The following is a 21,554-nucleotide window of genomic DNA, read 5'->3' as shown; positions in this document are numbered from 1 at the left end:
GTCTAATCATATTGAATATCAGGATATTTGCTCCTTTCTTCATTGCTTCTCTCTTTTGTTCAGTAATTAAGTTACAATTAAATGGCTAAGAATGCCTGCTTGCTCTTCTTGATTCATGTAAAAAAGATTACATGGGGAAGAGTATTTGAAATAAAAGTAATATAAAGGCCCTGTAATATAATAATATTGCATTTTGCTCTGCTTAAAAAATAAATAAATTAGTAGAGGGACTCATTTAGGATCATTTTGCATTTTGACGTAATATACAAATAAAGATTAATTTGTTCGTTTGCCAATCTGACTCCTATTACAGCCTGCGACAATTACATATTATTTTCATGTCAGCTTTTGGAATTTGTAACATAATTACATGAATACAGAGACTGATCCTTTTGTCTCGGTTTGCAGAAAGTAGCATAAGCTTAGACATAACTTGAAAACAACTCAAAAAGGACATCTTCAACCCAAACCAATTGTATGGTAATTGCAGAGCCATTGCAATAAGACTTTTAATTCTCTCAAGCACCGAAGAAAAGCAGAGTCTTTACACAAATACCCAAGGCAGGACGCATCATCTGCACAACTTGTCCTTAATAAACAAATAGGCAACTGGAATTATTGCTGCGTTTTAACTATACCATAAAAAAAATTACAATGAAAGAAAAAGGTTATCTGTATATTCAAGACATTCTCTCACTCTCTAAAAAATATAAGAGGAAAAAAGAAATAAAATAAAATAAAAAGAAGAAAAGAATCAGAAATCACTCCAACGTGGTTATAATGGTGTATAAACTTGTTATTTTCTGCTCCCAGTTCTGCGTTTCCCGTCAGCAGCTGGTGGCTGCCTCACATTTCGATGCAAAGGTTGGCCAGCTCCATTTGCTAGTTTCCTAGACGGTGATGGCCCTGACATAGGATGTAGATTTTTGCTGCAGATAATTAACCAGCTTTTTAGTAACATGTCGACAAACTTACAATAATGGCAGATAATATTCGACATGAGAATGTATGTATTGGCTTACCTCATATCTGGGTTTCTTGCTGATTTTGGAGTGGGTCTCTTGGTCTTGGACTCAATCCCATTGGTTATGCTGCTAAGTTTGGTCGAATTGAATTGCCAGAGCAAATCAGGCTCGGACGAGTCACTGGTTGCAACATCAATATCATCTATGTCATCAGCACTGGCCATATTGAATCCATTAGCCCCCAAGAACATATTATATGATTTTTCTGGATAAATCTTTGAAGAATCGTGGAGATATTTCTGGTAAAAGACATCAGACAAGTTCCCATTTTCTGCTTCCCAACATCCTAGAGGGCTTCCCACTCTGTTAATGGTATCTTGCTTGTTCACCATAACCTTATCCACCCACTCACCCGAGCCTAATTCTTTCTCATCATCCCTAAAGTTTTGGGCAGGACTGACAACGGGAGGCCAGGGAGGTGAATTTGCTAATAGCTCATCAAGATCAACGCTTTGCCTCTTTTGCCTCAATGCAGAGTTATTGCACACCTGCAAAAGCAGACGAGTCAAGCTTTCTATTCTAGGGCATCTCAAACAAACCCAACTCATTGAATTGCTAAAATTATTCATGAAATTTGGCAAGCAATTCCAGAAAATATATAAGCACTATAGATTTTCTTCCCATCAATTAGCTTTAAGGAGAGAAAAGAAATTTTGCACACTTGAATGAGTATTATGCCACTATAGCCATTTTCAGTCACTGGAATGCATATTATTACCATGAAATTCTGAATTCAATGAAGACATTCACACATTAGTATTCATATCATCTTTAAATTGAAGAGAAAGAATCAAGGATTTGTGACTGATTGTATTCAAAGTGATTAATGAAATTAAATTTCCATCCTACTATTATCATGTGGAAAGCATCATGTACCTCAATGTTGCCCACATTCGCCACAGGTTCTCTTGCCCCCAAAACATCTCCAACTTGCTGATTAGGATTGAAGGGCGATAGATCACTAGCTTTTGTTCGGTATTTTTCAGAGCTACTAGATACAGAGTGCTGGCTTTGGTCCATCTCTCCCTCTTTCCTAGCCAAAGCTGCCTTCAGGCTAGCAATCTGGAAGTTGATTCCAACAAGTTAGTAAAAGCAAGAGCATCAGATTTGACAATTATCTTAAGATAACCATATCAACTAATAGTTAGAGTTGAATACAATAACCTGTTCTTTGAGTTCTTTAACATCCGAAGTGTCTTTGTTCACTCGAGCAGCACCAAGTTCAACAGTAGCTACACGCTCTGCAAATTTGAGAGTACTTATTGTTTCACCTAAGGCATCAGATTCAGGGCTTATGTGAACAAACATTAGTGTCTTGGCCTGTCCTCCTGAAAATACAATTCCAGTCCAATATGATTAAAACTTCTGAAAAGAAAAAGTTGTGCACTATTTCAACAGCTTAAACTTACCAAGTGAATCTTGAAGAAGTTGAGTGAGCTTGCTGTTTCTGTAAGGAACATGTGGATTCTTTTGGGCAAGGGAAGCAATCACATCTCCTAGAGCTGATAAAGATTTGTTTATGTGCTGTGCCTCTTTTAGTCGATCTCCCGTTACCTCAGACTTGTCTACTCTCTCACTTCCTGCGAGATCCACAAGATGCATGCAGCCACGGAGAGTAGTTCCAGATGTTAAATCTCTTCCTTGAACATGGACGGTCAAGCAACTGCAATGTGATAAAAAAAATTAACTTCAAATTTAAGAAACATTTCAGGATCAAGAGGCGTAAATAAGTAAGAAGTTACCTATGAGAACGGCTACTACGGTCATTTAGGGCCGTTGCACCAACTGCACGATTCCTTTGTCCTAGGTTCATCAGATCAATAACATCTGATGTTGACGAAACAGGCATGAGGTTGGCATCTGGTACATTGAGACCTGTCTGAGAACTGTTGCGAATTTCTAATGTATTAATAGATTAAGGATAAGTTTGGTTAGGAAATTGACTGGCTAGACCTACCATTGAACATATATTGAAGTGAGAGATTCAATGATCAAGATCCATTTTCAAATTTAAACCAATTCAAACTTTTTGGCGTTTCATTTTTCAGAGCATCAACCACCTTATGATCAAACTCTGATTTAGAATAGGAAGAAAGCTTTTTCTAAATTACCAATCTTTCAAGACAACTTTTTATAGATTATAACTGATATGATGATCTAATTTTACAACCTAGAGGGAAGTCAAGTAAAACCAAATGATTGGAAAAGGATATCTTTTGTTACTTCCATCTGTAACAAGGAGATCCCTGACTTGCTCATTATAAATTTCAATCATCTGAACAGCAACATCGTAGCGGAAGGTATCCTTTCTTTGTTCTGCTAGAAGGAACAAATCACCTAGTGCCCTATAATTAACCCCTTGACTTTTCTCTGTCAGGTCTTTAGGTCCAGTCTGGATTTGTAAACCAAATAAACTAGTAAGTTATAAAGGAAAAAGTATATTTCATCAAACAAATTTTAATGCATGTATTATCAAACTTGTGAATAATCCAACCATGTCTTACCATAGTGTAAGTTTTCCCTGATCCTGTCTGACCATATGCAAATATGCAAACATTGTATCCATCAAGAACTGACCGAATCAGTGGCTGCATATCAGAAAAAACCTCCGCTGCAATGCAATAAAGATGCAACTGACTAAGTAAAGAATGCTAAAATTGCAGAAACATTATCAATAGCACTTAAACTCTTAGTGAAGCACCTTGAGTTGCAGACTGCCCAAAGACTTTGTTGAAGGTGAAGGATTTGCGTCCTTTACCATACTTCGATGGAGTGTTGATGATGATGTTTCCTTCTTCTATATGATCCACAGTGCTAAGATAGCTTGATCCAGACAAGAATGGTCTCACACGGCAATAAACACGGATACTTCCTGGTCAGATGAAGTAGATAACCCTTTCTAATAAATTAGGGGACTTAATACAAGGAAAGGCATGATAAGAACTTATGCAAAAGATAAGTGAATAATTTACCTTTAAGATCCTGAACTTGGTTATATAACTTGCGGTTTTCTTCTAGAACCCTGTGGTAACCAGAAGCAGCATGAGCTAGGCCATGAATATGCATACCTGTAAAAATACCCTGCTTAGCACTTTGATAAGCAAGAAAATTCAACCAAGTACTTCTATGAAAGCAAAGTCAATATACCAAGACTGTTGAATTCTTCATGAAACTTCATTTGTATGAATTGCATGCCTGCTTTTGTGGAATTAATAGCATGCTTTAGTTCCTACAAAATTTATAATACATATAAGTGCAAGTCAAGTACGTAAATAGACAAGAAAACAGAAGATATAGCACAGTAATTCCCACCTTAATATTTCTTTGTTGTTGATCAAAGATCATTTGCTGTTTTTGCAATTGACCTTTTAATTCCTCCTCATTAATGAGGTTCTTTTGGAAGCAATCTTCTTTCTTCATCACTTCGATGTTCTTTTCCTCAATCTTAATCATTACAAGAATGAAAGAAGTTTGAGAAATGTGAGCTATAGCACTAAAACATTGGAGAAAAGTCATCTAGTGACTTCTGAAGTACATGAGGATCATTATATACCTTTTTATCCCCAAGAGTTTGTTTTAATACAGGCTTTCTGAGTTTAGAAGGAGTGATGTCTTTCGAAGTCGTTTTCATCTTTCAATTTGGAGAAGAGGCCATAATAAACTAAATGTTAGTTAAGATCAATAATTAAATAGTAAATGACTTATTCTTTTGTAAAATTTGAAAGCTAAACATACCACTCCAGATTGGCTTGCAATCCGATTCTCAAACTCCTCTACAACTTTACTGAGCACAGATTCAACCAGCTATCAACAACAAAAAATGACAAAAATAAGTAGCAGAAATAGCGCAAAAAGATTAACCATCATTTATGATAAAAGTCATTCCACTATCCCCATTTATCCAAACAAGAAAATGCTAATCAAGCTTGGTGTGTTAAACAAGTGTAATGATCCAATAAAAACCTACCGTTGGAACTTCTTCAGGTTTTTTATCTGTTAGAAGGGCACGAACCAACATGCTTAACGAACCAGAACTGGCCTGCTTGTATAATAAGAAAAACTCATAGAATTCAGTCTTATTGTTGAATTAGAATATGAAAACAGTGAATACTAACAGTTTAAGCTTACCAACCATTTTATTAGGATCAATTTCATTGGAGTGACCACTTAATAGTTTCTCATTCATCGATGAGGTCCTCTGCAAGGAGTTTGTGAAAGGCTCTGAATTTTTTCTTACAAATGACTTTCCCAAAGTGGTGGTGGCCGGTTTTAAGTTTCCACCAAATTTCCACACTCCATTTCCACCCGAGAGCTTCCACTCGTTATAGGACTTAAGTGCTAGAACACAATTAACCACCCTTGCAGATTTGCCTCCCTAAAGAATTTTAACCAAACCACAGATAAGTAAATAAATTACACAATAAAACCAATTTCTTCCGAAGCCAAAGAATTGTAAAAAAAGTCAAAAAAACATACTTGTTCTAGATCGGATGCCTCAAAAGTGGGAAGCCCCAACCCTTGACCAGCTACCAAGAAATTCCTTATATTTTCAAAATACTGAAAAGCTGACAATGCAGCTCCATCAGGTATGAGGGCCGCGTCACATGGACTTTCCACCACCTAAAACCAACCACCCCCAATGAAATTAGCCATGATTAAAAGGAAAATCAATTGAAAAAAACCATAATCATAATAAAGTTAGTAAACCTTAGGCACAGCTCCAGGTTGAACTCTATTGAGAACATTGCAGAGGATTATTCCACTCCTCAAACCAAGCCTAAATTCTTCCTCCGATGGCTCTGCTGGCAAATCTTTAGCCGCCACAACTCCAACCATCTTCCTTAGCCATCCGGCGGCTTCGTACCTTCTTGATGCTGTGCCATACAAGAGATCACCACATTCAGCTTCTTTTTTTCTTTTTTTAATTTTCACAAGTAAATTATCTCATCAAATTTTATTCAAAAACACGCTGCAATTCATCAACAATTTCAAAAACTGTAACTCTGTAAGTGATCAACGATCAAAAGGTTTTCTGTTTTCTATTTCACGGAAAAAGGTTGGAGATCAGATAGGTAAATAGAAGAAAAAGGCAAAATTTTCCATGGAATTACATCATTTTTCGACTAGCTAAAACTATATAGAATTAAAAAGATAACATATGCTTTCAGCAAAAAATTCATCATCATTCAACAAAATATAGATGTTGATTAAAAAAAAAAAAGAGTTTAAAGTACCAGCTTCCTCAGCTTTTCTAGATTCCAAATCAAGATCTTTGGAGCGATTGCCATGTTGTTGCAGTACATCCTCCACAACTGAAGCAACTGAAAACGACAACATTCCTTCTGCAGCCATTTTCTCACCCCAAATTACTCCAAAAAATAAAAATAAAATCTCACAACTCAACCATCCAGGAAAAAACAAAACTCCCCAGGAAACCAAATTCAAAAATTCTCCCAAAATGAAAGAAAATGGAGCTTGAAATGAGAGATAAAAACAATTAAAAAGTATAGATTAAAACAACAACAACAACAAAAAAGCTTGGTAGATTTTATTTTTCCTGTGATATTGTTGTGGGAAACTTGGAGAGGTTTTTTTTTTCCCTCTTTACTATCTGTGTATGGAAAAGAAAGCTAACTCCGCTTTATACTCTTTAAATCTTCATAGAAACTTTATTTTGTTCTCCCATAGCTACTATTCACTCCATACCTATCTCCTAACCTGTCTCCGACCCTGGTTTCTTATGAGTTGAATCCAAAGGGAAAGATGGCCTATAGCGCGGTGTTTGAGGTGGCCCTTGGCGCGTGAAGTTCAGAGCATGATTAAGAAAAGGACATGTATGATTAAGGTTGTAACTAAAATTTTGAAACCGCGGGACTCATAAGTTGGGTTGGCTTGGCTTGGCCCTTCAAAAAAGTATACTCCGCCCTGCCCAACTCTTTATTTATTTATTTATCGTATAATACAATATTTCCTGGAACATTAATCTCGAATTTAATTAATTTTTGTCCTTAAAACAAATCATTCTCATTGCTTCAAATTTAGATTTGTTTGAAATAGTTGGCTAAAATCCTTTCATTCAATATATAAAACGCAAAGTGCAAACCAATCTTTCTACATAATCTACCCCCCATTAATTTTAAGAAAGAAAATTTAATTTCCAACCAGCCTAATCCTCCTTTTAAAAATGCACATGAAAATTGGAAAGTTAATAAAAAAAAATCCCTCCAAGTTTGGAGAATTAGGGTGAAAACTGGTAGTTGTTGTGGGTTTCAATATCATCACAAAGCTGAAATCCTTTTCTAATCTTCCAATTTGGAGCGTTATTGAGTTGACAAATGTCAGATTTAAAATGAAAATAGACACTTTACCTTCTGATTTCCTTTTTCTTTTTATCGGTTCAGTGTGATATTATTAATTTAGATTGTTCATTGCTTTTAAATACTACCAAATTTTAAGTTTTGAATTTTGCCCTTAAACTTACCCATGTCAATCACTTCGTTTAACTTAAATATTATTATAAAAATAATAATAATTGAAATATCACACTAGTTGCAGTTGTTCAATTTTCTTACTTGAATCATATTGCAAAGTTAAACAAAGCAAAAAAAACAAAAAGAGAGAAACAAAAAACAATATTATTTCTGCGAAGCCTTCCAATACAATAAAATACAAGGGGTGGAAGTCGCAATCCCCCTAAATGGTAAATTTTCAAAACAGTAAAATTGTATTTTGACCTCCTTAAAAATGATAAAAATTTGATTTAACATTTTAAAAAATATAAAGATATAAGCTATTAAAATTTAATTCGGATCCCCAATAAAAATACCTAGCTCCACCATTGTGGGAGTGGATTTCTTTCCTAGTCATTTGGATTGAATTCGAATCCAAGAGTCGTTATTGTTAGAAGGGCTTTGCCTAAATACCATTCCAACTCAGACAAGATTAATCTTAGATAGTAAAACAGGTGAAAACACCGGTAATTATACCCCAAAAAATTTATCCAAGTCCAATATACCAAATTCTTATATGAATAATTGCAACCTCAATCGTACTATCAACTTTTAATTTGAATTTGAATAAGAAATTATTAATCCATGTTCAAGTTTTCTTATTAGGCTATCATTTAGACTTTGCCAAGCAATTTAAAAAAATCACATATTTTAAAATTCTTAACTCTTCAAAATGTTTCTCACTATTCAAGAAATCTTTCAACAATTAATCTAATTTTCTTTTATATAAATTTCATTCATTTGTACAATTTAATTAATATAGTATTACAAATTAAATTAACACATATACGACTTATTAAAATTTATGTTGTAAAATTAAATTCAGGTTTAGTCAACATCGTCAAACTCATATTCAAATCATGTTGGCTGAAAAATACAAAAGATGTCTTAATTGAGAAAGTAACTATAACTAGCACATTGCTACATATGTTATCTTAATGCATACGAAGTATATGTTGAGAGAAAAAGGAAGCGAAAGAATGTGTGTTGTGCTAGTTATAAAGATTGAAAGCAAAGGCTTCAACTTTTACAATAAATCCAATAGTTTAATGTGAAAAAAAAAATGACCCTTCCCTGACTGGTAGGCAACAGGCAGCTTTCGGGTAATGGAGATAGTTGTTGAAAACCAACAATTACCAAACAAAATTTGAGTCATCTAATTAGTAAACCATTTACCAAATGGCACTACTTATGATCTTGAGCCCTAAGTAAAGGAAAAGTGGGAACTTATCTTTTCTTGGATTTCCATCTCTTTTTTCTTTTTCTTTTCTTTTTCTCGAAGCGGGTCCAATAATTAATCATTCGTATTTTATAGGTTCATTAAGGGGATAAATACTGATTACGAGTTTTAAAATTACTCCATACCTAAAACAAAGATCGAACCCTTTATCACTGGTTAAGATAGAAAAGATTTTTACCATTCACTTAATTCTCATGATTTTTTTTTTATTTTTAATGATAATAATGATAAAATTATATCATTTTACCATGTTAATCAATTTCTTGAATTACTTCATTATTATTATTATTATTATTTATTTTCTAAAATCCTTTTGTTATCATTGGAATGATAACAACCTCTTGAAGGAATGATTTAGAATGGTCATTAACCCCACTACCACATGCATTTAAACATTTAATTAATTTTAGCACAAACATGGTGTTAGTTAAAATAAAGGTTCATTGTCAATGAATTTAATGATGCCACCTTATCATAACATATAAATTTATTTTGAATAACATAATTTTATACGATTCAGTATAAATTAAGTTAATAAATCCACATAATTAAATAATATTTGAGTATTTTTTTAATACAAATATTTAGAATTATTCATAGTCCATTCTTTACCTTTAAATAGGAGGATAAATATACTTCAACACATCCAAACTCACATCTTCTTACATAGATAACAATGTCGATACCAATTGAATTAGGACTCAGTTAGAGTTGTCCATAGATCGAGTCGAGCCAAGTAAAAAATTTAGGTCCATTTTCTAGGCTTGGATCCGGCCAAAAAATGGGTCTAAAATTTTACTCAAGCCTGACCCTTCCCACCCGTATTAATTTTTTTAATATAAAACAAATTAAAAAATATAATACATCAAACATACTAAAAACATTAAATAAATGTTTCCAAACCAATGGAAAAAAATAAAAAATATATATACTTAAATAGCACTAAGACAAGTGCAACTTAGCAAGCAAATACCTCTAAAGTAGTTGCAAAATTAATAATAAAATAAAAATAATACAATATCCAAATAATAGCAACAAAATAATAGTAATATAATAGCGAAATGATAAAAAAATAATGAAAAACGGTGGTAAAACAGTAAAAAAATAGCAATAGAATTTTTTTTTTTTGTAAAAGCTTACCCGAGGCTTGAACCGTTTAAAAAACCGATTCTTATTTTTTTGTTCAAGCCTATTTTTTGGGTCCATATTTTTATCCAAATCTTTTCACTTTTCTGACAAGCTTTCTAATCGATCCGAGAGGCCCGACCTATGGACAAGTTTAAACTGGGTGAGTAATAATATTTGAGTATCAATTTCTTGGTTTGACCTATTTTCTTTTTATGTAAAAAAAAGGTGGGTATCTATTGTATAGGAGAAAGATTTGTACTAATATAGAAAATTATATTATATTGGGAACTAAAATAAAATTAAAATTGAAATGCATTTATACAATTCCTTCTAAAGCATAGTGTAATAAATGAAAGGAAAAGAAAGAGGTTTGGGGACGTCAATTTTTTATATATAAGAATAATTGCCACAAAAATTTGGAAATTAAACTATTTGATGACTACTTTTTGTTAGCAGAAGCAGAAAGCAAATAAGTATAATATAACACATATTAGTCTAAGAATTCAACGTTCAAAAAATTTAAATCCTTGGTATGGTACCAAAGCAAACAGGTTCGGATACGAGCGAGGTCCCATTAAGGAGCGGCCTTATCGGGTCCCATTTCACGGGCCTTGGCCGGCATTTACATTTTATTTATTTTCAAGGATCGGAACTCAGTCTAAAATGACGCCCGTCTTACAATTGTTTCAAAGACAGACGAATGAGACATCGCCGTATAGAGTTGGAGAGCAACGTGGCATGCTACTGATGACAGTTATTAACAAACTTATCATGTTTACTTTTGCCAAATTTCAAAGCTTCCACTCTCTCCAAGCTAAATCGAGTCGTTGACAGACCAAGTCGCACCTTTGAGCGCGTGCAATTCATTTTAATTTCCTATCGACTCGCTTGGACGGCTCGATCGTAAGTCAAAAAAATACCCAAAGTATACGTTAAGGACCCGGACGGCTTAAATTTCATGTTAACACATAACCTGCTCTTAAAACAACAAATAATCGGGAAAAATACCAATAAAAACTTTTTTTTAATTACTGAAATAGGCCCGGTAAAAAATTAATTATCGAAATGACTTAATTCTCCGAAAACGCGTCCACGTCAGCGCGTTGTCAGGTGACAAAGCAGAAAAATGCTTCCTCAAGGAAGCATTTTTCCCGTGTCGCTACAGTACCAACGGTCAAAATATATATAAAAAACCCCCTTTCATTTTTTACACTTAAATCCTTTCTCTCAAATTCTCTCATATTTCTCTCCAATATTCTCTCATATTTCTCTCAAATTCCTCTCAAATTTCTCTTAAAACTCTCTTTAATTATTTTAAAAAGCTCAAATTTTATTTTTTTGAATTTTTTATATCATAAAAATTTGATCGTGTTAGCAATGGCCAGAGAATTAATTTGTCTCGATAACAAGCACATATCCGTCGAACAAATAAAAATAGTAAGTGTTAAATTTAATTTTTAAATATTATTTAAGATTTTTTTTCATTTATGTAATTTTAAATAATTTTTATTTTATTATTTCTTATAAAAGTTTGTAGATCGGATATTGCAATGCTATATCCGTAATATGCATGGTCTTCCATCACCGTTGATCGAGAATTACCTGCAGGAAGCGGGTTTTTGGCACATGGCGACGGTAGGCCGGGGATGCAAGTTGGAGCCGAAACTCATTAGTGCATTGATAGAGAGGTGGAGACCCGAGACGCACACATTCCATCTTTCATGTGGAGAGTGTACTATCACGTTGGAAGACGTAAATTTATAATTGGGATTGCCGGTGGACAGGTACGCAGTCACCGAGTCTGTTCAATCTGGTGATTGAGGAGCGATATGCTACAAGTTTTTGGGTGCTATTCCGGATAATATTAACGGAGGTCGGATCAAGATGGGCTGGTTACGAGACATATTTTCGGAGCCGGATGATGATTCTACCGAACTAGAAAGAATCTGATATGCTCAGGCATACATTATTGAGATAATTGGAGGTTATCTAATGTCGGACTAGTCACGGAACCTTGTACATCTGAGATGACTGCTGAAACTTGTTGATTTTAGAGCAGCTGGTGAATTTAGTTGGGGGTCTACCGTGTTGGCAACATTGTACCGGGAGATGAGCGGGGCGACGCGACTGAATAAAGTGAAAATCGGAGGTTGGCTATCACTATTGCAATCATGAGCACGGTTTCGCTTTCTATTTTTACGTCCTCGAGTGGACCACCCATGTACATTCCCACTCATAACGAGGTAAATTTTATATTAGATTTTACAATTATTACGTATATTTAAAACATAATGGTATGCTAAAAATTTATTTAATTAGGTGGAACCATTCGACAAATTATGCTTGATTACCTACCTCTCTTGAAGATATACGGCTTCTATTAGACCAACAGTCGGAAGTACAAGTAAATATTAAATAAAATAGATATACATAATGAGATAACCGATTCATGCTTAGTATTTAGTATTTAGTATTTAGTATTATGTATATAACTAATATTTCCATCATGTTTATATAGTTTCAATGGACACCATACGAGGATCCGGCAATTCGGGCAGTAATTTTGGATGAATACTTCCAAAATTCGAACGTTTGGCATGTGAAAGTCCCATTGGTCAACTTTGCGATCGTGGAGATGCACCAGTCGGACAAAGAATTACGGTAATTTGGATTCCGACAACCGATTCTCGTGGCACCTGAGGTGTTGGATGATTATCACAGAATCGACTTACGGCAATTCCATACAGATTGCCGAGATTCTGGTCACACTATATCCAAATATGGGAATATTTGTATGACTATAAACCTACCCAGGAACCGGCCATCGTTTCAGAGTTAGCATGCGTGCCGGAATACATACCATGGTTTAGGATCCATGGCAAGCCGTATTTACTGTCGGAAGAGGAGAGGCAGCCGCAATTACGTGTCCAAAGGGAACAACATGGCCCTTTAAATTCAAGAAGAAAGGACGACGACGCAGGCCCATCAGCAGCGCCTACATAATTATTCGGCTCATCAACAGCGCCCATACAATCACCAGGCTCAGCAACAGCACCGACACAGTCACCCGACCCAACACTTCAACCGACGACACCTATAGCACAGCCTTTTCAGACGATGCCAGGTGCGTATCCTAGCCCTTTTATGTATCCTAACCCTTATATGTTTCCTTTTTCTAGTCCTATGGCAGGTTGGAGTCCATGGTCCGGTTTATCTCCATTTTCGATTACGCTGAGTGGACCGCCGATCTATAAGCCATTATCGCACGAGGGATCGTACGAGGGGCCGTCGTGGAGCTTTTCTTTTTACCAATCCCCATCACTTTATGGGTTTCAAACACCTTCGCTGTCGGTGATGCAAACACCTCCACAGTCACTATTCTATCAAGGTGGGTCATCCTCCCGACACCGACGACCAGATCCCCTACCAGAGGAACTAGAATCCCCGCTAGAGCAACCACAACCACCGCCAGAAGCTGGACAAAGGAGGAATCCAGCGCGTAACCTTGACGACCGCCATGTGGCACTGAATCCGGTGGGTACGGAGATTGATTTTTATTTTAATATATTTGTACAAACATTTTGAATATTTTTATATTATTTTATGTAATAAAATAGAAATTCTTTTAAATAAGACAATATTTTGAATATTTCTATATTATTTCATTTAATAAAATAAAACGTTGTTTTGAATAAAGTAATTGTAATTTGCTTTAATATTTTCAAATAAAATATAAATTCTTTTAAATAAGACAATATTTTGAATATTTCTATATTATTTCATTTAAAAAATATAAATAATACAATATAGTTTTTTACAATAACGTTCAACTATTGCGATTTAGACATGATCTACTTGTATGGCCTGGGTTCCTACACCATCCGCATAACTTTTGTTGATTAACTGTTTCTCGGATACCCATATTGTTACGTATTCTAGTGGATCAAGGTCGACCATTTGGTTTGCGACACAGTTCTCTATCCGGTAACAGCTTAAAGGGAGCAAGCGATACAGACGGCCACTTACGTTCATCTGGGACCGGTAGGAATACGTGTCTCCAGACATTGTACATGTATTCTAATTTTTACACTTCGTCGACATAGCTCATCGAATCCAGACGGAGATTCTGACAAGCTGCAATTACATGAGCGCATGGATAACGAAGTGCGTCAAACATCCCACAGTCGTAAGTCTTATTTCACAAGTGTACACGATATTGCCTGCCAATAACACCTTAGTGTGGTCTGTCAAACTCTATCACGCGAATCCATAAGTTGTCTCGATCGTGACACACTGTGTGCATAGTGTTCACCCGCGCCTTCGCCTTGTTAATTTCTTGCACTACCTTACTGTACCATACATGACCTCCCTACACTTGGCCTGCATAACTCGCTGCTCGCTTTGGAAATAGCGCCGCTAGACGAAAATATGTCTTTCGCACAACCGATGTTATTGGTAGATGACGCATTCATTTTAGAACAGAATTTATGCATTCAGCCATGTTTGAGGTCATATAACCATATCGTAGGCCACCGTCGTATGCTTGTGCCCACTGTTCGAAAGATATTTTACAGAGGTAGTCCACGCCTTTACCGTTAATTGAACGTAAAACTGCCAACATATCATGAAAACGGTCTTTACTTATTTCATACCCTACCAATATAAGTTCATATCGAATATTACATACCACACTTTCATTTAGAATAAATCCAAAATGACAAACGAAATTATATTAATAGAGGCTAAATACTCATGTTGGTTACTTTTCGTCGTTCACTTTTAGATGGATATTGCCTGTAGTAGTTGGAAGCAACGTGCCTTAGGCAATACCAATGGTGTGTACGCTGCCATAAGCTTCCCTGTCGCTCAATTACAGCTAGAATTTTGGTGTCCCGATCTGAAATAACGCAGATATCAGGTTGGTGGCACACATGCCAATATATCATGAAAATGGTCTTTACTTATTTCATACCCTGCCAATATAAGTTCATAGCGAATATTACATACCACACTTTCATTTAGAATAAATTCAAAATGACAAAGGAAATTATATTAATAGAGGCTAAATACTCATGTTGGTTACTTTTCGTCGTTCACTTTTAGATGAATATTACCTGTAGTAGTTGGAAGCAACGTGCCTTAGGCAATACCGATGGTGTGTACGCTGCCATAAGCTTTCCTGTCGCTCAATTACAGCTAGTATTTTGGTGTCCCGATTCGAAATAACGCAGATATCAGGTTGGGGGCACGCATGCCACTTTAACCTAGATAGAAAGAAAGCCCGGCCATCAGCTGACTCCCCCGGTGTTATTGCAAACGCAATTGGAAGAATTCTCCCATTGCCATCCTCTACTACTACTAGCAGTAGCCAATGGGTATATCTGCCAAACATAAAAGTACCTTCAATTTGTACCAATGGCTTGCAATATAGAAATGCGTCTTGGCATTACTTAAAGGTCCAAAACAGGCGTTTGAACACTTAGCATCCACGTAGCAATCGACCGTTGTAGTATGTATGTTTCGTTTCAAGGTCTGTTATGCAACCTGGGATGTATCTCTCTAGCACTTGACACCATTGTCATATTTCATTATATGAAGCGTCTCACCCACTATGCATCTTCTCTAACGCCTTCTGCTTAGCTATCCAAGCCTTGCGGTAAGAGGGCGTGTACCCCATTTGGCTACGAATATTGGCAATTAAGATCGACACTGAAGTCTTGGAATCTGCCTTCACCGTGGGTGTAGATTGCCAACCACTAGAAGTTGATGTCGTTCTCCAATACGTATTTCCAGCATCAAACATCGACCCACCAAGGTGCATGTCCCATCCATTGACGGAGTGTTGTGCAGGGGTTGTGTATTCCATACCGCTACCATACATGGGCAGTTCCGTATTTTGTAACCCACTAACCGAGTGTCCGGCAGGGGTCGTGTATACCTCTCAAACAGCAGTCGCAAGTGCATAATTTGGTAATGTAAATTGTACATATAACTCAATATAGGGTGCTCCACTAGCGAGATGAGTTTGCACCATTGCCTCCAAGCTACGAGCATCATTTATGTCAAACGAGTCAGATGTCACTGGATCAACAGAAGAACAAAACAGATACGTAATAGACAGAACTTTTATTAGCGTCGTTCTGAATATTTTACGCCTAATTCTTTTATGAAATTCTATCAAATCTATGTTCTGGTTAAAAACCAATCGCACTGTATTTTTCGATAAAAAAAATAACACCATTCTCGGTGTGACGAACCTCAACATCATAGTAAATAACAGCAATAATACGTTCACTCATCTTCAATTTCTATCCTTCTTAGCCTCTTTAATTTTTTTTGCAGTAACTTATGCAATCTGAGAAAAAAATTTGGCTTATTTATAGCCTCAGGCCAAATAGGAACTACTGTAGCAAAAGAGCGTCCACGTGGGAGCCTCTTTCAGTACTTTTGCAGACAAAGCATCCTGCTTAAAGTGTTTTTGACACTATTTGCTCAGAAACATCTTCTCGAAATTATTTTTTAGGAACTACTGTAGCAAAAGAGCGTCCACGTAGAAGCTTCTTTCAGTACTTTTACTAACAATGCATCCTGCTTAAAGCGTTTTTGCCACTATTTGCTTAGAAACGTCTTCTCAAAATTATTTTTTCAGGAACTACTGTAGCAAAAGAGCGTCCACATGGGAGCTTTTTTAAATTAATAAATAATTTAATTAAGTAACCCTAAATCCCAAACCCTAATTTATTTAAGTTTTTCCTTAAAAACCTTAAACACTAAACCCTAATCAAATTTTTTAAAACTTATAATTAATTTACTTAGGTAACCTTAAACCCTAATTTATTTGATTTTTCCTTAAAAACTCTTAACACTAAACCCTAATCTGATTTTTAAAATTTATAATTAATTTACTCAAGTAACCCTAAACCCTAATTTAATTAATTTTTTTCTTAAAAACTATAAACACGAAAACCTAATCTAATTTTGAATAATTTATAATTAATTTAATTAAGAAACCCTAAACCCTAATCCCTTATTTATTTAATTTTTTCTTTAAAACCCTAAACCCAAAAACCCTAGCCCTAAACCTTAAACCCTAACCCTAACGCAGGAAACACGGGGAAAACGCTTCCTCAAGGAAGCGCTTTGTCCACGTGGATACAAAGCGTTCCCTCAAGGACGCGTTTTCTGTCCACGTTGACAAAGTGCTTCCTTGAGGAAGCGTTTTCCTGCTTTGTCACCTGACAACGCGCTGACGTGGACGTGTTTTCGGGGAAATAGGCACATTCCGGTAATTAATTTTTTACCTAGCCCATTTTAGTAATTTTAAAAAAAGGCTTTTATTGGTATTTTACCTCAAATAATAAGCTACGCTCGTGTCTAGTAAAAAATGATATTACGTAAATATCTTTATTTTGAATATAGAGTTCGTAATTAGTATCTACCAGGATACGGTAAATTAATTACAAGGCTTATTTCGATAGATATCTTAAGAAATTAAAAAGAACATTATTGTAAGAGTTTTTTCTTTAGATCGTGTAGTTGTTAAGTGCAGATAAAATTGTAACAAAAATAAGTAAAATTGAATAAAATAGTAGTGATATTTAAAACCCATTTAAACATGAATAAAAGCTAATATTCATGTGATATTTATGTAATATATAAAGTAAGTTAAAATATATGATAATTTTATGCATTTATCTATAACTTGAGATTTAGTCATTATACTTTAAATGTTAAAATTAAAAAAATGAATTTAAAATTTTAGTTCAATCATTACTTATCGTGTCAAAATTTGTCGACCTAACATATTTACATTTTTATCAATTATATGTAATGTCATATAAAAGCAGTCTAATTAATATATTAAATTAACAAATTTTGAGGGAAATAACTAATAATGTTTATAAATTAGAAAAAGTAAAAAAGACTTAATTTTAATTTTTAATCTAAATACGAAAGACCAAATGCGTTTTTAACCTACGATATATCATACTACTTAAAAGCCAAAATATTTATATTTATCTTATAACTTGTTTAATCATAATACTATTTAATTATTAGTGCATCAAATATAAATAATTTCATTTTTGTTGATTGCCCAATAAATTACCATAATAATTTATTGGTAAGCAAATTATAAAAAAGAAAAAAAGAACAAAGGGCAGGCAAAAAATAATGAAGCAAGAGTGGGAATAATGTGAATAATGGAAATTAATTGAAGAATTGCACAAAACTTAAGCAATCAACTCCGTTTCTTAGTCACTACAAATGAAATAAGCTTCCACTATGAGTAACAACAAAAGGTTCCTCAAATTTCTTCCCTTCAAATCACTTATATCTAATTAAGAAAAAAGTATGGACCCCAAAAAGAAATTAAGAGAAAGGTTAGTTGGTGCTTAATGACTTGATTCGGATGAACTTTATGCAAATCTTTCATTAATAGAAACAATAGAATGGATTAAATGTTCAAAGATATGTTCTTCACACACGTTTACCACCAAATATTTTAAAGGTATATTACACTCAAAAGTGAAGTTTATTTCGAAAGTTTTTCATTTAAATTATTAGACTGTTAAAACGGTTGTTATATGACATTCTCTATTTGCACTGTCTACATCAATCCAAAGCTCTTCTTCCCCATCTCTTTTATAGTTCAATTTTTTTCCATGAAACAACTTTGGATGTCATGAATCTGCGAATCAAAATCCAAATAGTTTTCTTCTACAATCTCTGGCATTGACCATTAGGTCGACTTAGGTCTGACGTATGCTTTTCTACTCATTGATGGGTACCGATTCATTATACAAATTGTTGAACCATTGCTTGCAACTTGGTACATGGATTTATAAAAAAAATTACAGTCTAATGACTTAAATAAAATCTTTCCAATAATTTATTAACTACTTTGTAACTTTTAGAAGATGAATATGATATTGTTATCTGAAAAATGAGATGATAGCAATGGCATGGTGTTTATTGTAACATAGTAAGTGTAGGGCCCATAATTGGCTAAAAATGTGATGTTTTGCAAATCCCAAAGAGAAGCTTTAATGTCATAATGCAAAACAAATGATTAATGGTTACTAATTATACATTTAGAAATAATATGAAAAATTATTAGTTAAGAAATGAGAGGGTGAATTTATGCTATTTTTGAGGGAAGTGAATGCTTTTGGCTCACATGTTAAGTGAACCCTACAATGGGTGGCAACTAAGGGCATGATTATATTGAAGGATTAGAATTGTAGGGTGGCCATCACCTTTCTGGTGCACTGATGTGCAGCTTCATGTTGTGAAGATGGGAAGCCACATCATATAATGCATGCATCCACATGCCTCACCTTATCCTCATTTCTCTTCAATCAAGTCTTTTTTATCACTTTAACGTTAAATATCGGTTCTGATCTAATTTATTTAAAAATATTTATTAACTTATACATACCTTAGATCGAAGTTGGCATTAATACCAAACCTGAAGACTAAATTAATGAAATGATTTGATAAGTATGAAGATATGCAGATTAAGTGTTGGTGAAGTGGGAGTAATTTCAAAAGTTTTATTGGGATAAATATGAAGGGAGGTGAGGAATATAAATAGTCCCCATGTTATGTGGGAAAAGTTAAAGTAGGCGGCATGGCCATGATGAAGATGATAATTATTGTTGTTGGGTGCCCAATTTTATTAATTGGAAAAATGTTAAGATCCCAATCCCAACTGGAAAGCAACAAAGCCAACCCCAATTCTAACCGCACTGTTAAAACAAAACATTGTAGAGATATATTACTTTAATTTTAAGGAAAGGCAGTTTGTTACAAGGACAAAACTTGCCCATAGGTAGTGAAACCATTTCTAATTAAACAACATGTTTGGCTTAACAATAATCAATCAAAAGTAAATAGAAGAAAGATCATCAACTTCACAGGTTGTCTTCTTTTTTTATATAAATTGTGAGTGGGTAGGGCATACAGCAGTCTGAAAAAATCATGAAAGCATTGCACTCTTCTTATTATATCTCATTAATGGCCCAAATACTTTTGATGGAAAAGACTATGATGAGAGGTTAAAGTGCAGTTGTTTTGTCCTCATATTCCCCTTCCCTTACAACCATGCCCATGGCCTTCATCATACTGTGGATAGTGGTACTTGCTGCTACATATTTTTCTGCCGATATTTTGCAGCACTAATGTCAAAAAGGAGACAACATTATCAGCAGTTTTTATTTTATTTTTTTCCTTGTATTTTTTCGTGATTCTAAAGTGCTAATCCTACTCCACACAGGCCCCCAATAATCTGAGAAAGGAAATAATTAGAAAGAAATAAAATATCTAGAGCATTGAAGTGGAGGAAAGTGAGCTCAATGTCCTAGCAGCTTTCAGATTAGGGGATTGGGGGGAGGGGGATTCTGGGAATGTCTTTTTTATTTTTTGAACTGCAAGCCCATGTGTTAAAGTGATGTTATGAACTGTTAATGACATGTAACGTCTACAAATGAACTGTCCTGAATTTTTGGTTCTTTTTCGTAGCATAATTGTCCCGAAAAATAAGGAAAAAAATGCATGCATGCATGTTGAGAAAGGCACTAATTAGGGGCCTCGAAGTTGTCTTAGTCTTCCTATGAGAAGATGAAGCTCTAGGGATCCCCTTTTAATAAGGTTAATGAGTTGTCAAATTATGCCCACTTTCAGCTTTATTACTACACTTATAACTGGCATTGAGATGGAGATGTAAGAGGGTTGATTTGTATATTAATCAACCACATCATGGTCCTAGAGTTTTAGGGTGGGGTGCATTTTAAGAGCATAGATCCACATTCTAATCTGAATACACATTTGCTGAAAATGGGTGAGTATCTAATCAAACATCAACTAACAAGATAGATCCTACTACTTTATGAGTGATTAGACATTTTTATTTATCAAGTTTGTTTGATTTAGATATATGTAGGCTAAAGTTAGAATTTGGAGTGGCTAACATATACAAGATCCAAGCATCATGACTAATGCATTCTCTCATATTAGTGGGTCTACTTTTGCAATCAGAGGAAATTTATATTGAATGGGAGTCAACGAGCTTAGACTAGAATCTTGGCTTTGCTAAAACCAAAAACAATTTATAGTACTACTTGGTATTTAAAGCCAAGCACTATCGTTACTCTTGGAGTTGAATGGTCTCATTTCCTTTGTGATTGGGTGAAATGTTACATCTCAAAATCCCTATCCCAACTATTCTTATCCTTGCAAATTGGGATCCCCATCCAAAATTCCTTATACTTTCTGTGAAATCAAACATATGTGTTTGAATGCTGTAGTGCTTTGTGAAGGAAGTTTGGGACTTTGGGTAGCTTAGCTTAGACTTCAGAACAAAAGCCCAAAGATCCATTCAGACAAAACTGATTACAGTTTATGTTGGGAGATGGGGCCCGAACTAATAATTAACCAAGGACTAAAAGTGAACCCAAATAATCAGATCATGCAACAAGCTAAGCCCAAATTTGGACCATGTGGTGGAACAGAGCTAGAATCTGAGGAACAACGGGGCATAGCAAAGCAACCATGTGATGATGAACAGTGGCACCCACTTTGCAAGATCCTTCCCTAAAGTGCCGAGCAAGAAAATTCCAATTTCTTCGAATTAGCTAACCTTAGGCAACATCA

At 34.8% G+C, this 21,554-nt stretch overlaps 1 protein-coding gene across 2 annotated transcripts; it reads right to left on the bottom strand.

The window, feature by feature from the left end:
• Positions 1-473: 473 nt before the first annotated feature.
• On the bottom strand, positions 474-6,633 carry LOC105794524 (kinesin-like protein KIN-14I). 2 transcript variants are annotated; one of them, XM_012623724.2, is made up of 19 exons: positions 6,260-6,633; positions 5,733-5,899; positions 5,502-5,645; positions 5,158-5,400; positions 4,993-5,067; positions 4,761-4,829; positions 4,579-4,656; positions 4,338-4,469; positions 4,173-4,254; positions 3,998-4,093; positions 3,727-3,897; positions 3,530-3,636; positions 3,239-3,417; positions 2,768-2,929; positions 2,435-2,688; positions 2,190-2,353; positions 1,902-2,087; positions 1,023-1,513; positions 474-929 (listed from the first exon to the last, which is right to left on the bottom strand). In XM_012623724.2, the coding sequence occupies exons 1-19, from the start codon at positions 6,375-6,377 to the stop codon at positions 797-799; spliced, it is 3,051 nt and encodes a 1,016-aa protein (XP_012479178.1). In that variant the 5' UTR covers positions 6,378-6,633; the 3' UTR covers positions 474-796. The 2 variants fall into 2 exon arrangements, with proteins under 2 accessions (XP_012479178.1, XP_012479188.1); XM_012623734.2 differs by having other exon boundaries at positions 4,993-5,064.
• Between the last annotated feature and the right edge of the window lie 14,921 nt (positions 6,634-21,554).

This window comes from Gossypium raimondii, chromosome 7, assembly GCF_025698545.1.
Source record: "Gossypium raimondii isolate GPD5lz chromosome 7, ASM2569854v1, whole genome shotgun sequence".
In the NCBI taxonomy this organism is placed as follows: domain Eukaryota; kingdom Viridiplantae; phylum Streptophyta; class Magnoliopsida; order Malvales; family Malvaceae; genus Gossypium; species Gossypium raimondii.
This window is presented reverse-complemented; position numbering and strand designations above follow the sequence as displayed.

Coding starts and splice junctions, on each gene's coding strand:
- LOC105794524 (XM_012623724.2), bottom strand. CDS start 6,377: ATGGCTGCAGAAGGAATGTTGTCGTTTTCAGTTGCTTCAGTTGTGGAG. Junction 4,657..4,760: donor TTGCAAGCCAATCTGGAGTG/GTATGTTTAGCT, acceptor CCAAATTGAAAG/ATGAAAACGACTTCGAAAGA. Junction 3,637..3,726: donor TGGGCAGTCTGCAACTCAAG/GTGCTTCACTAA, acceptor ATTGCATTGCAG/CGGAGGTTTTTTCTGATATG.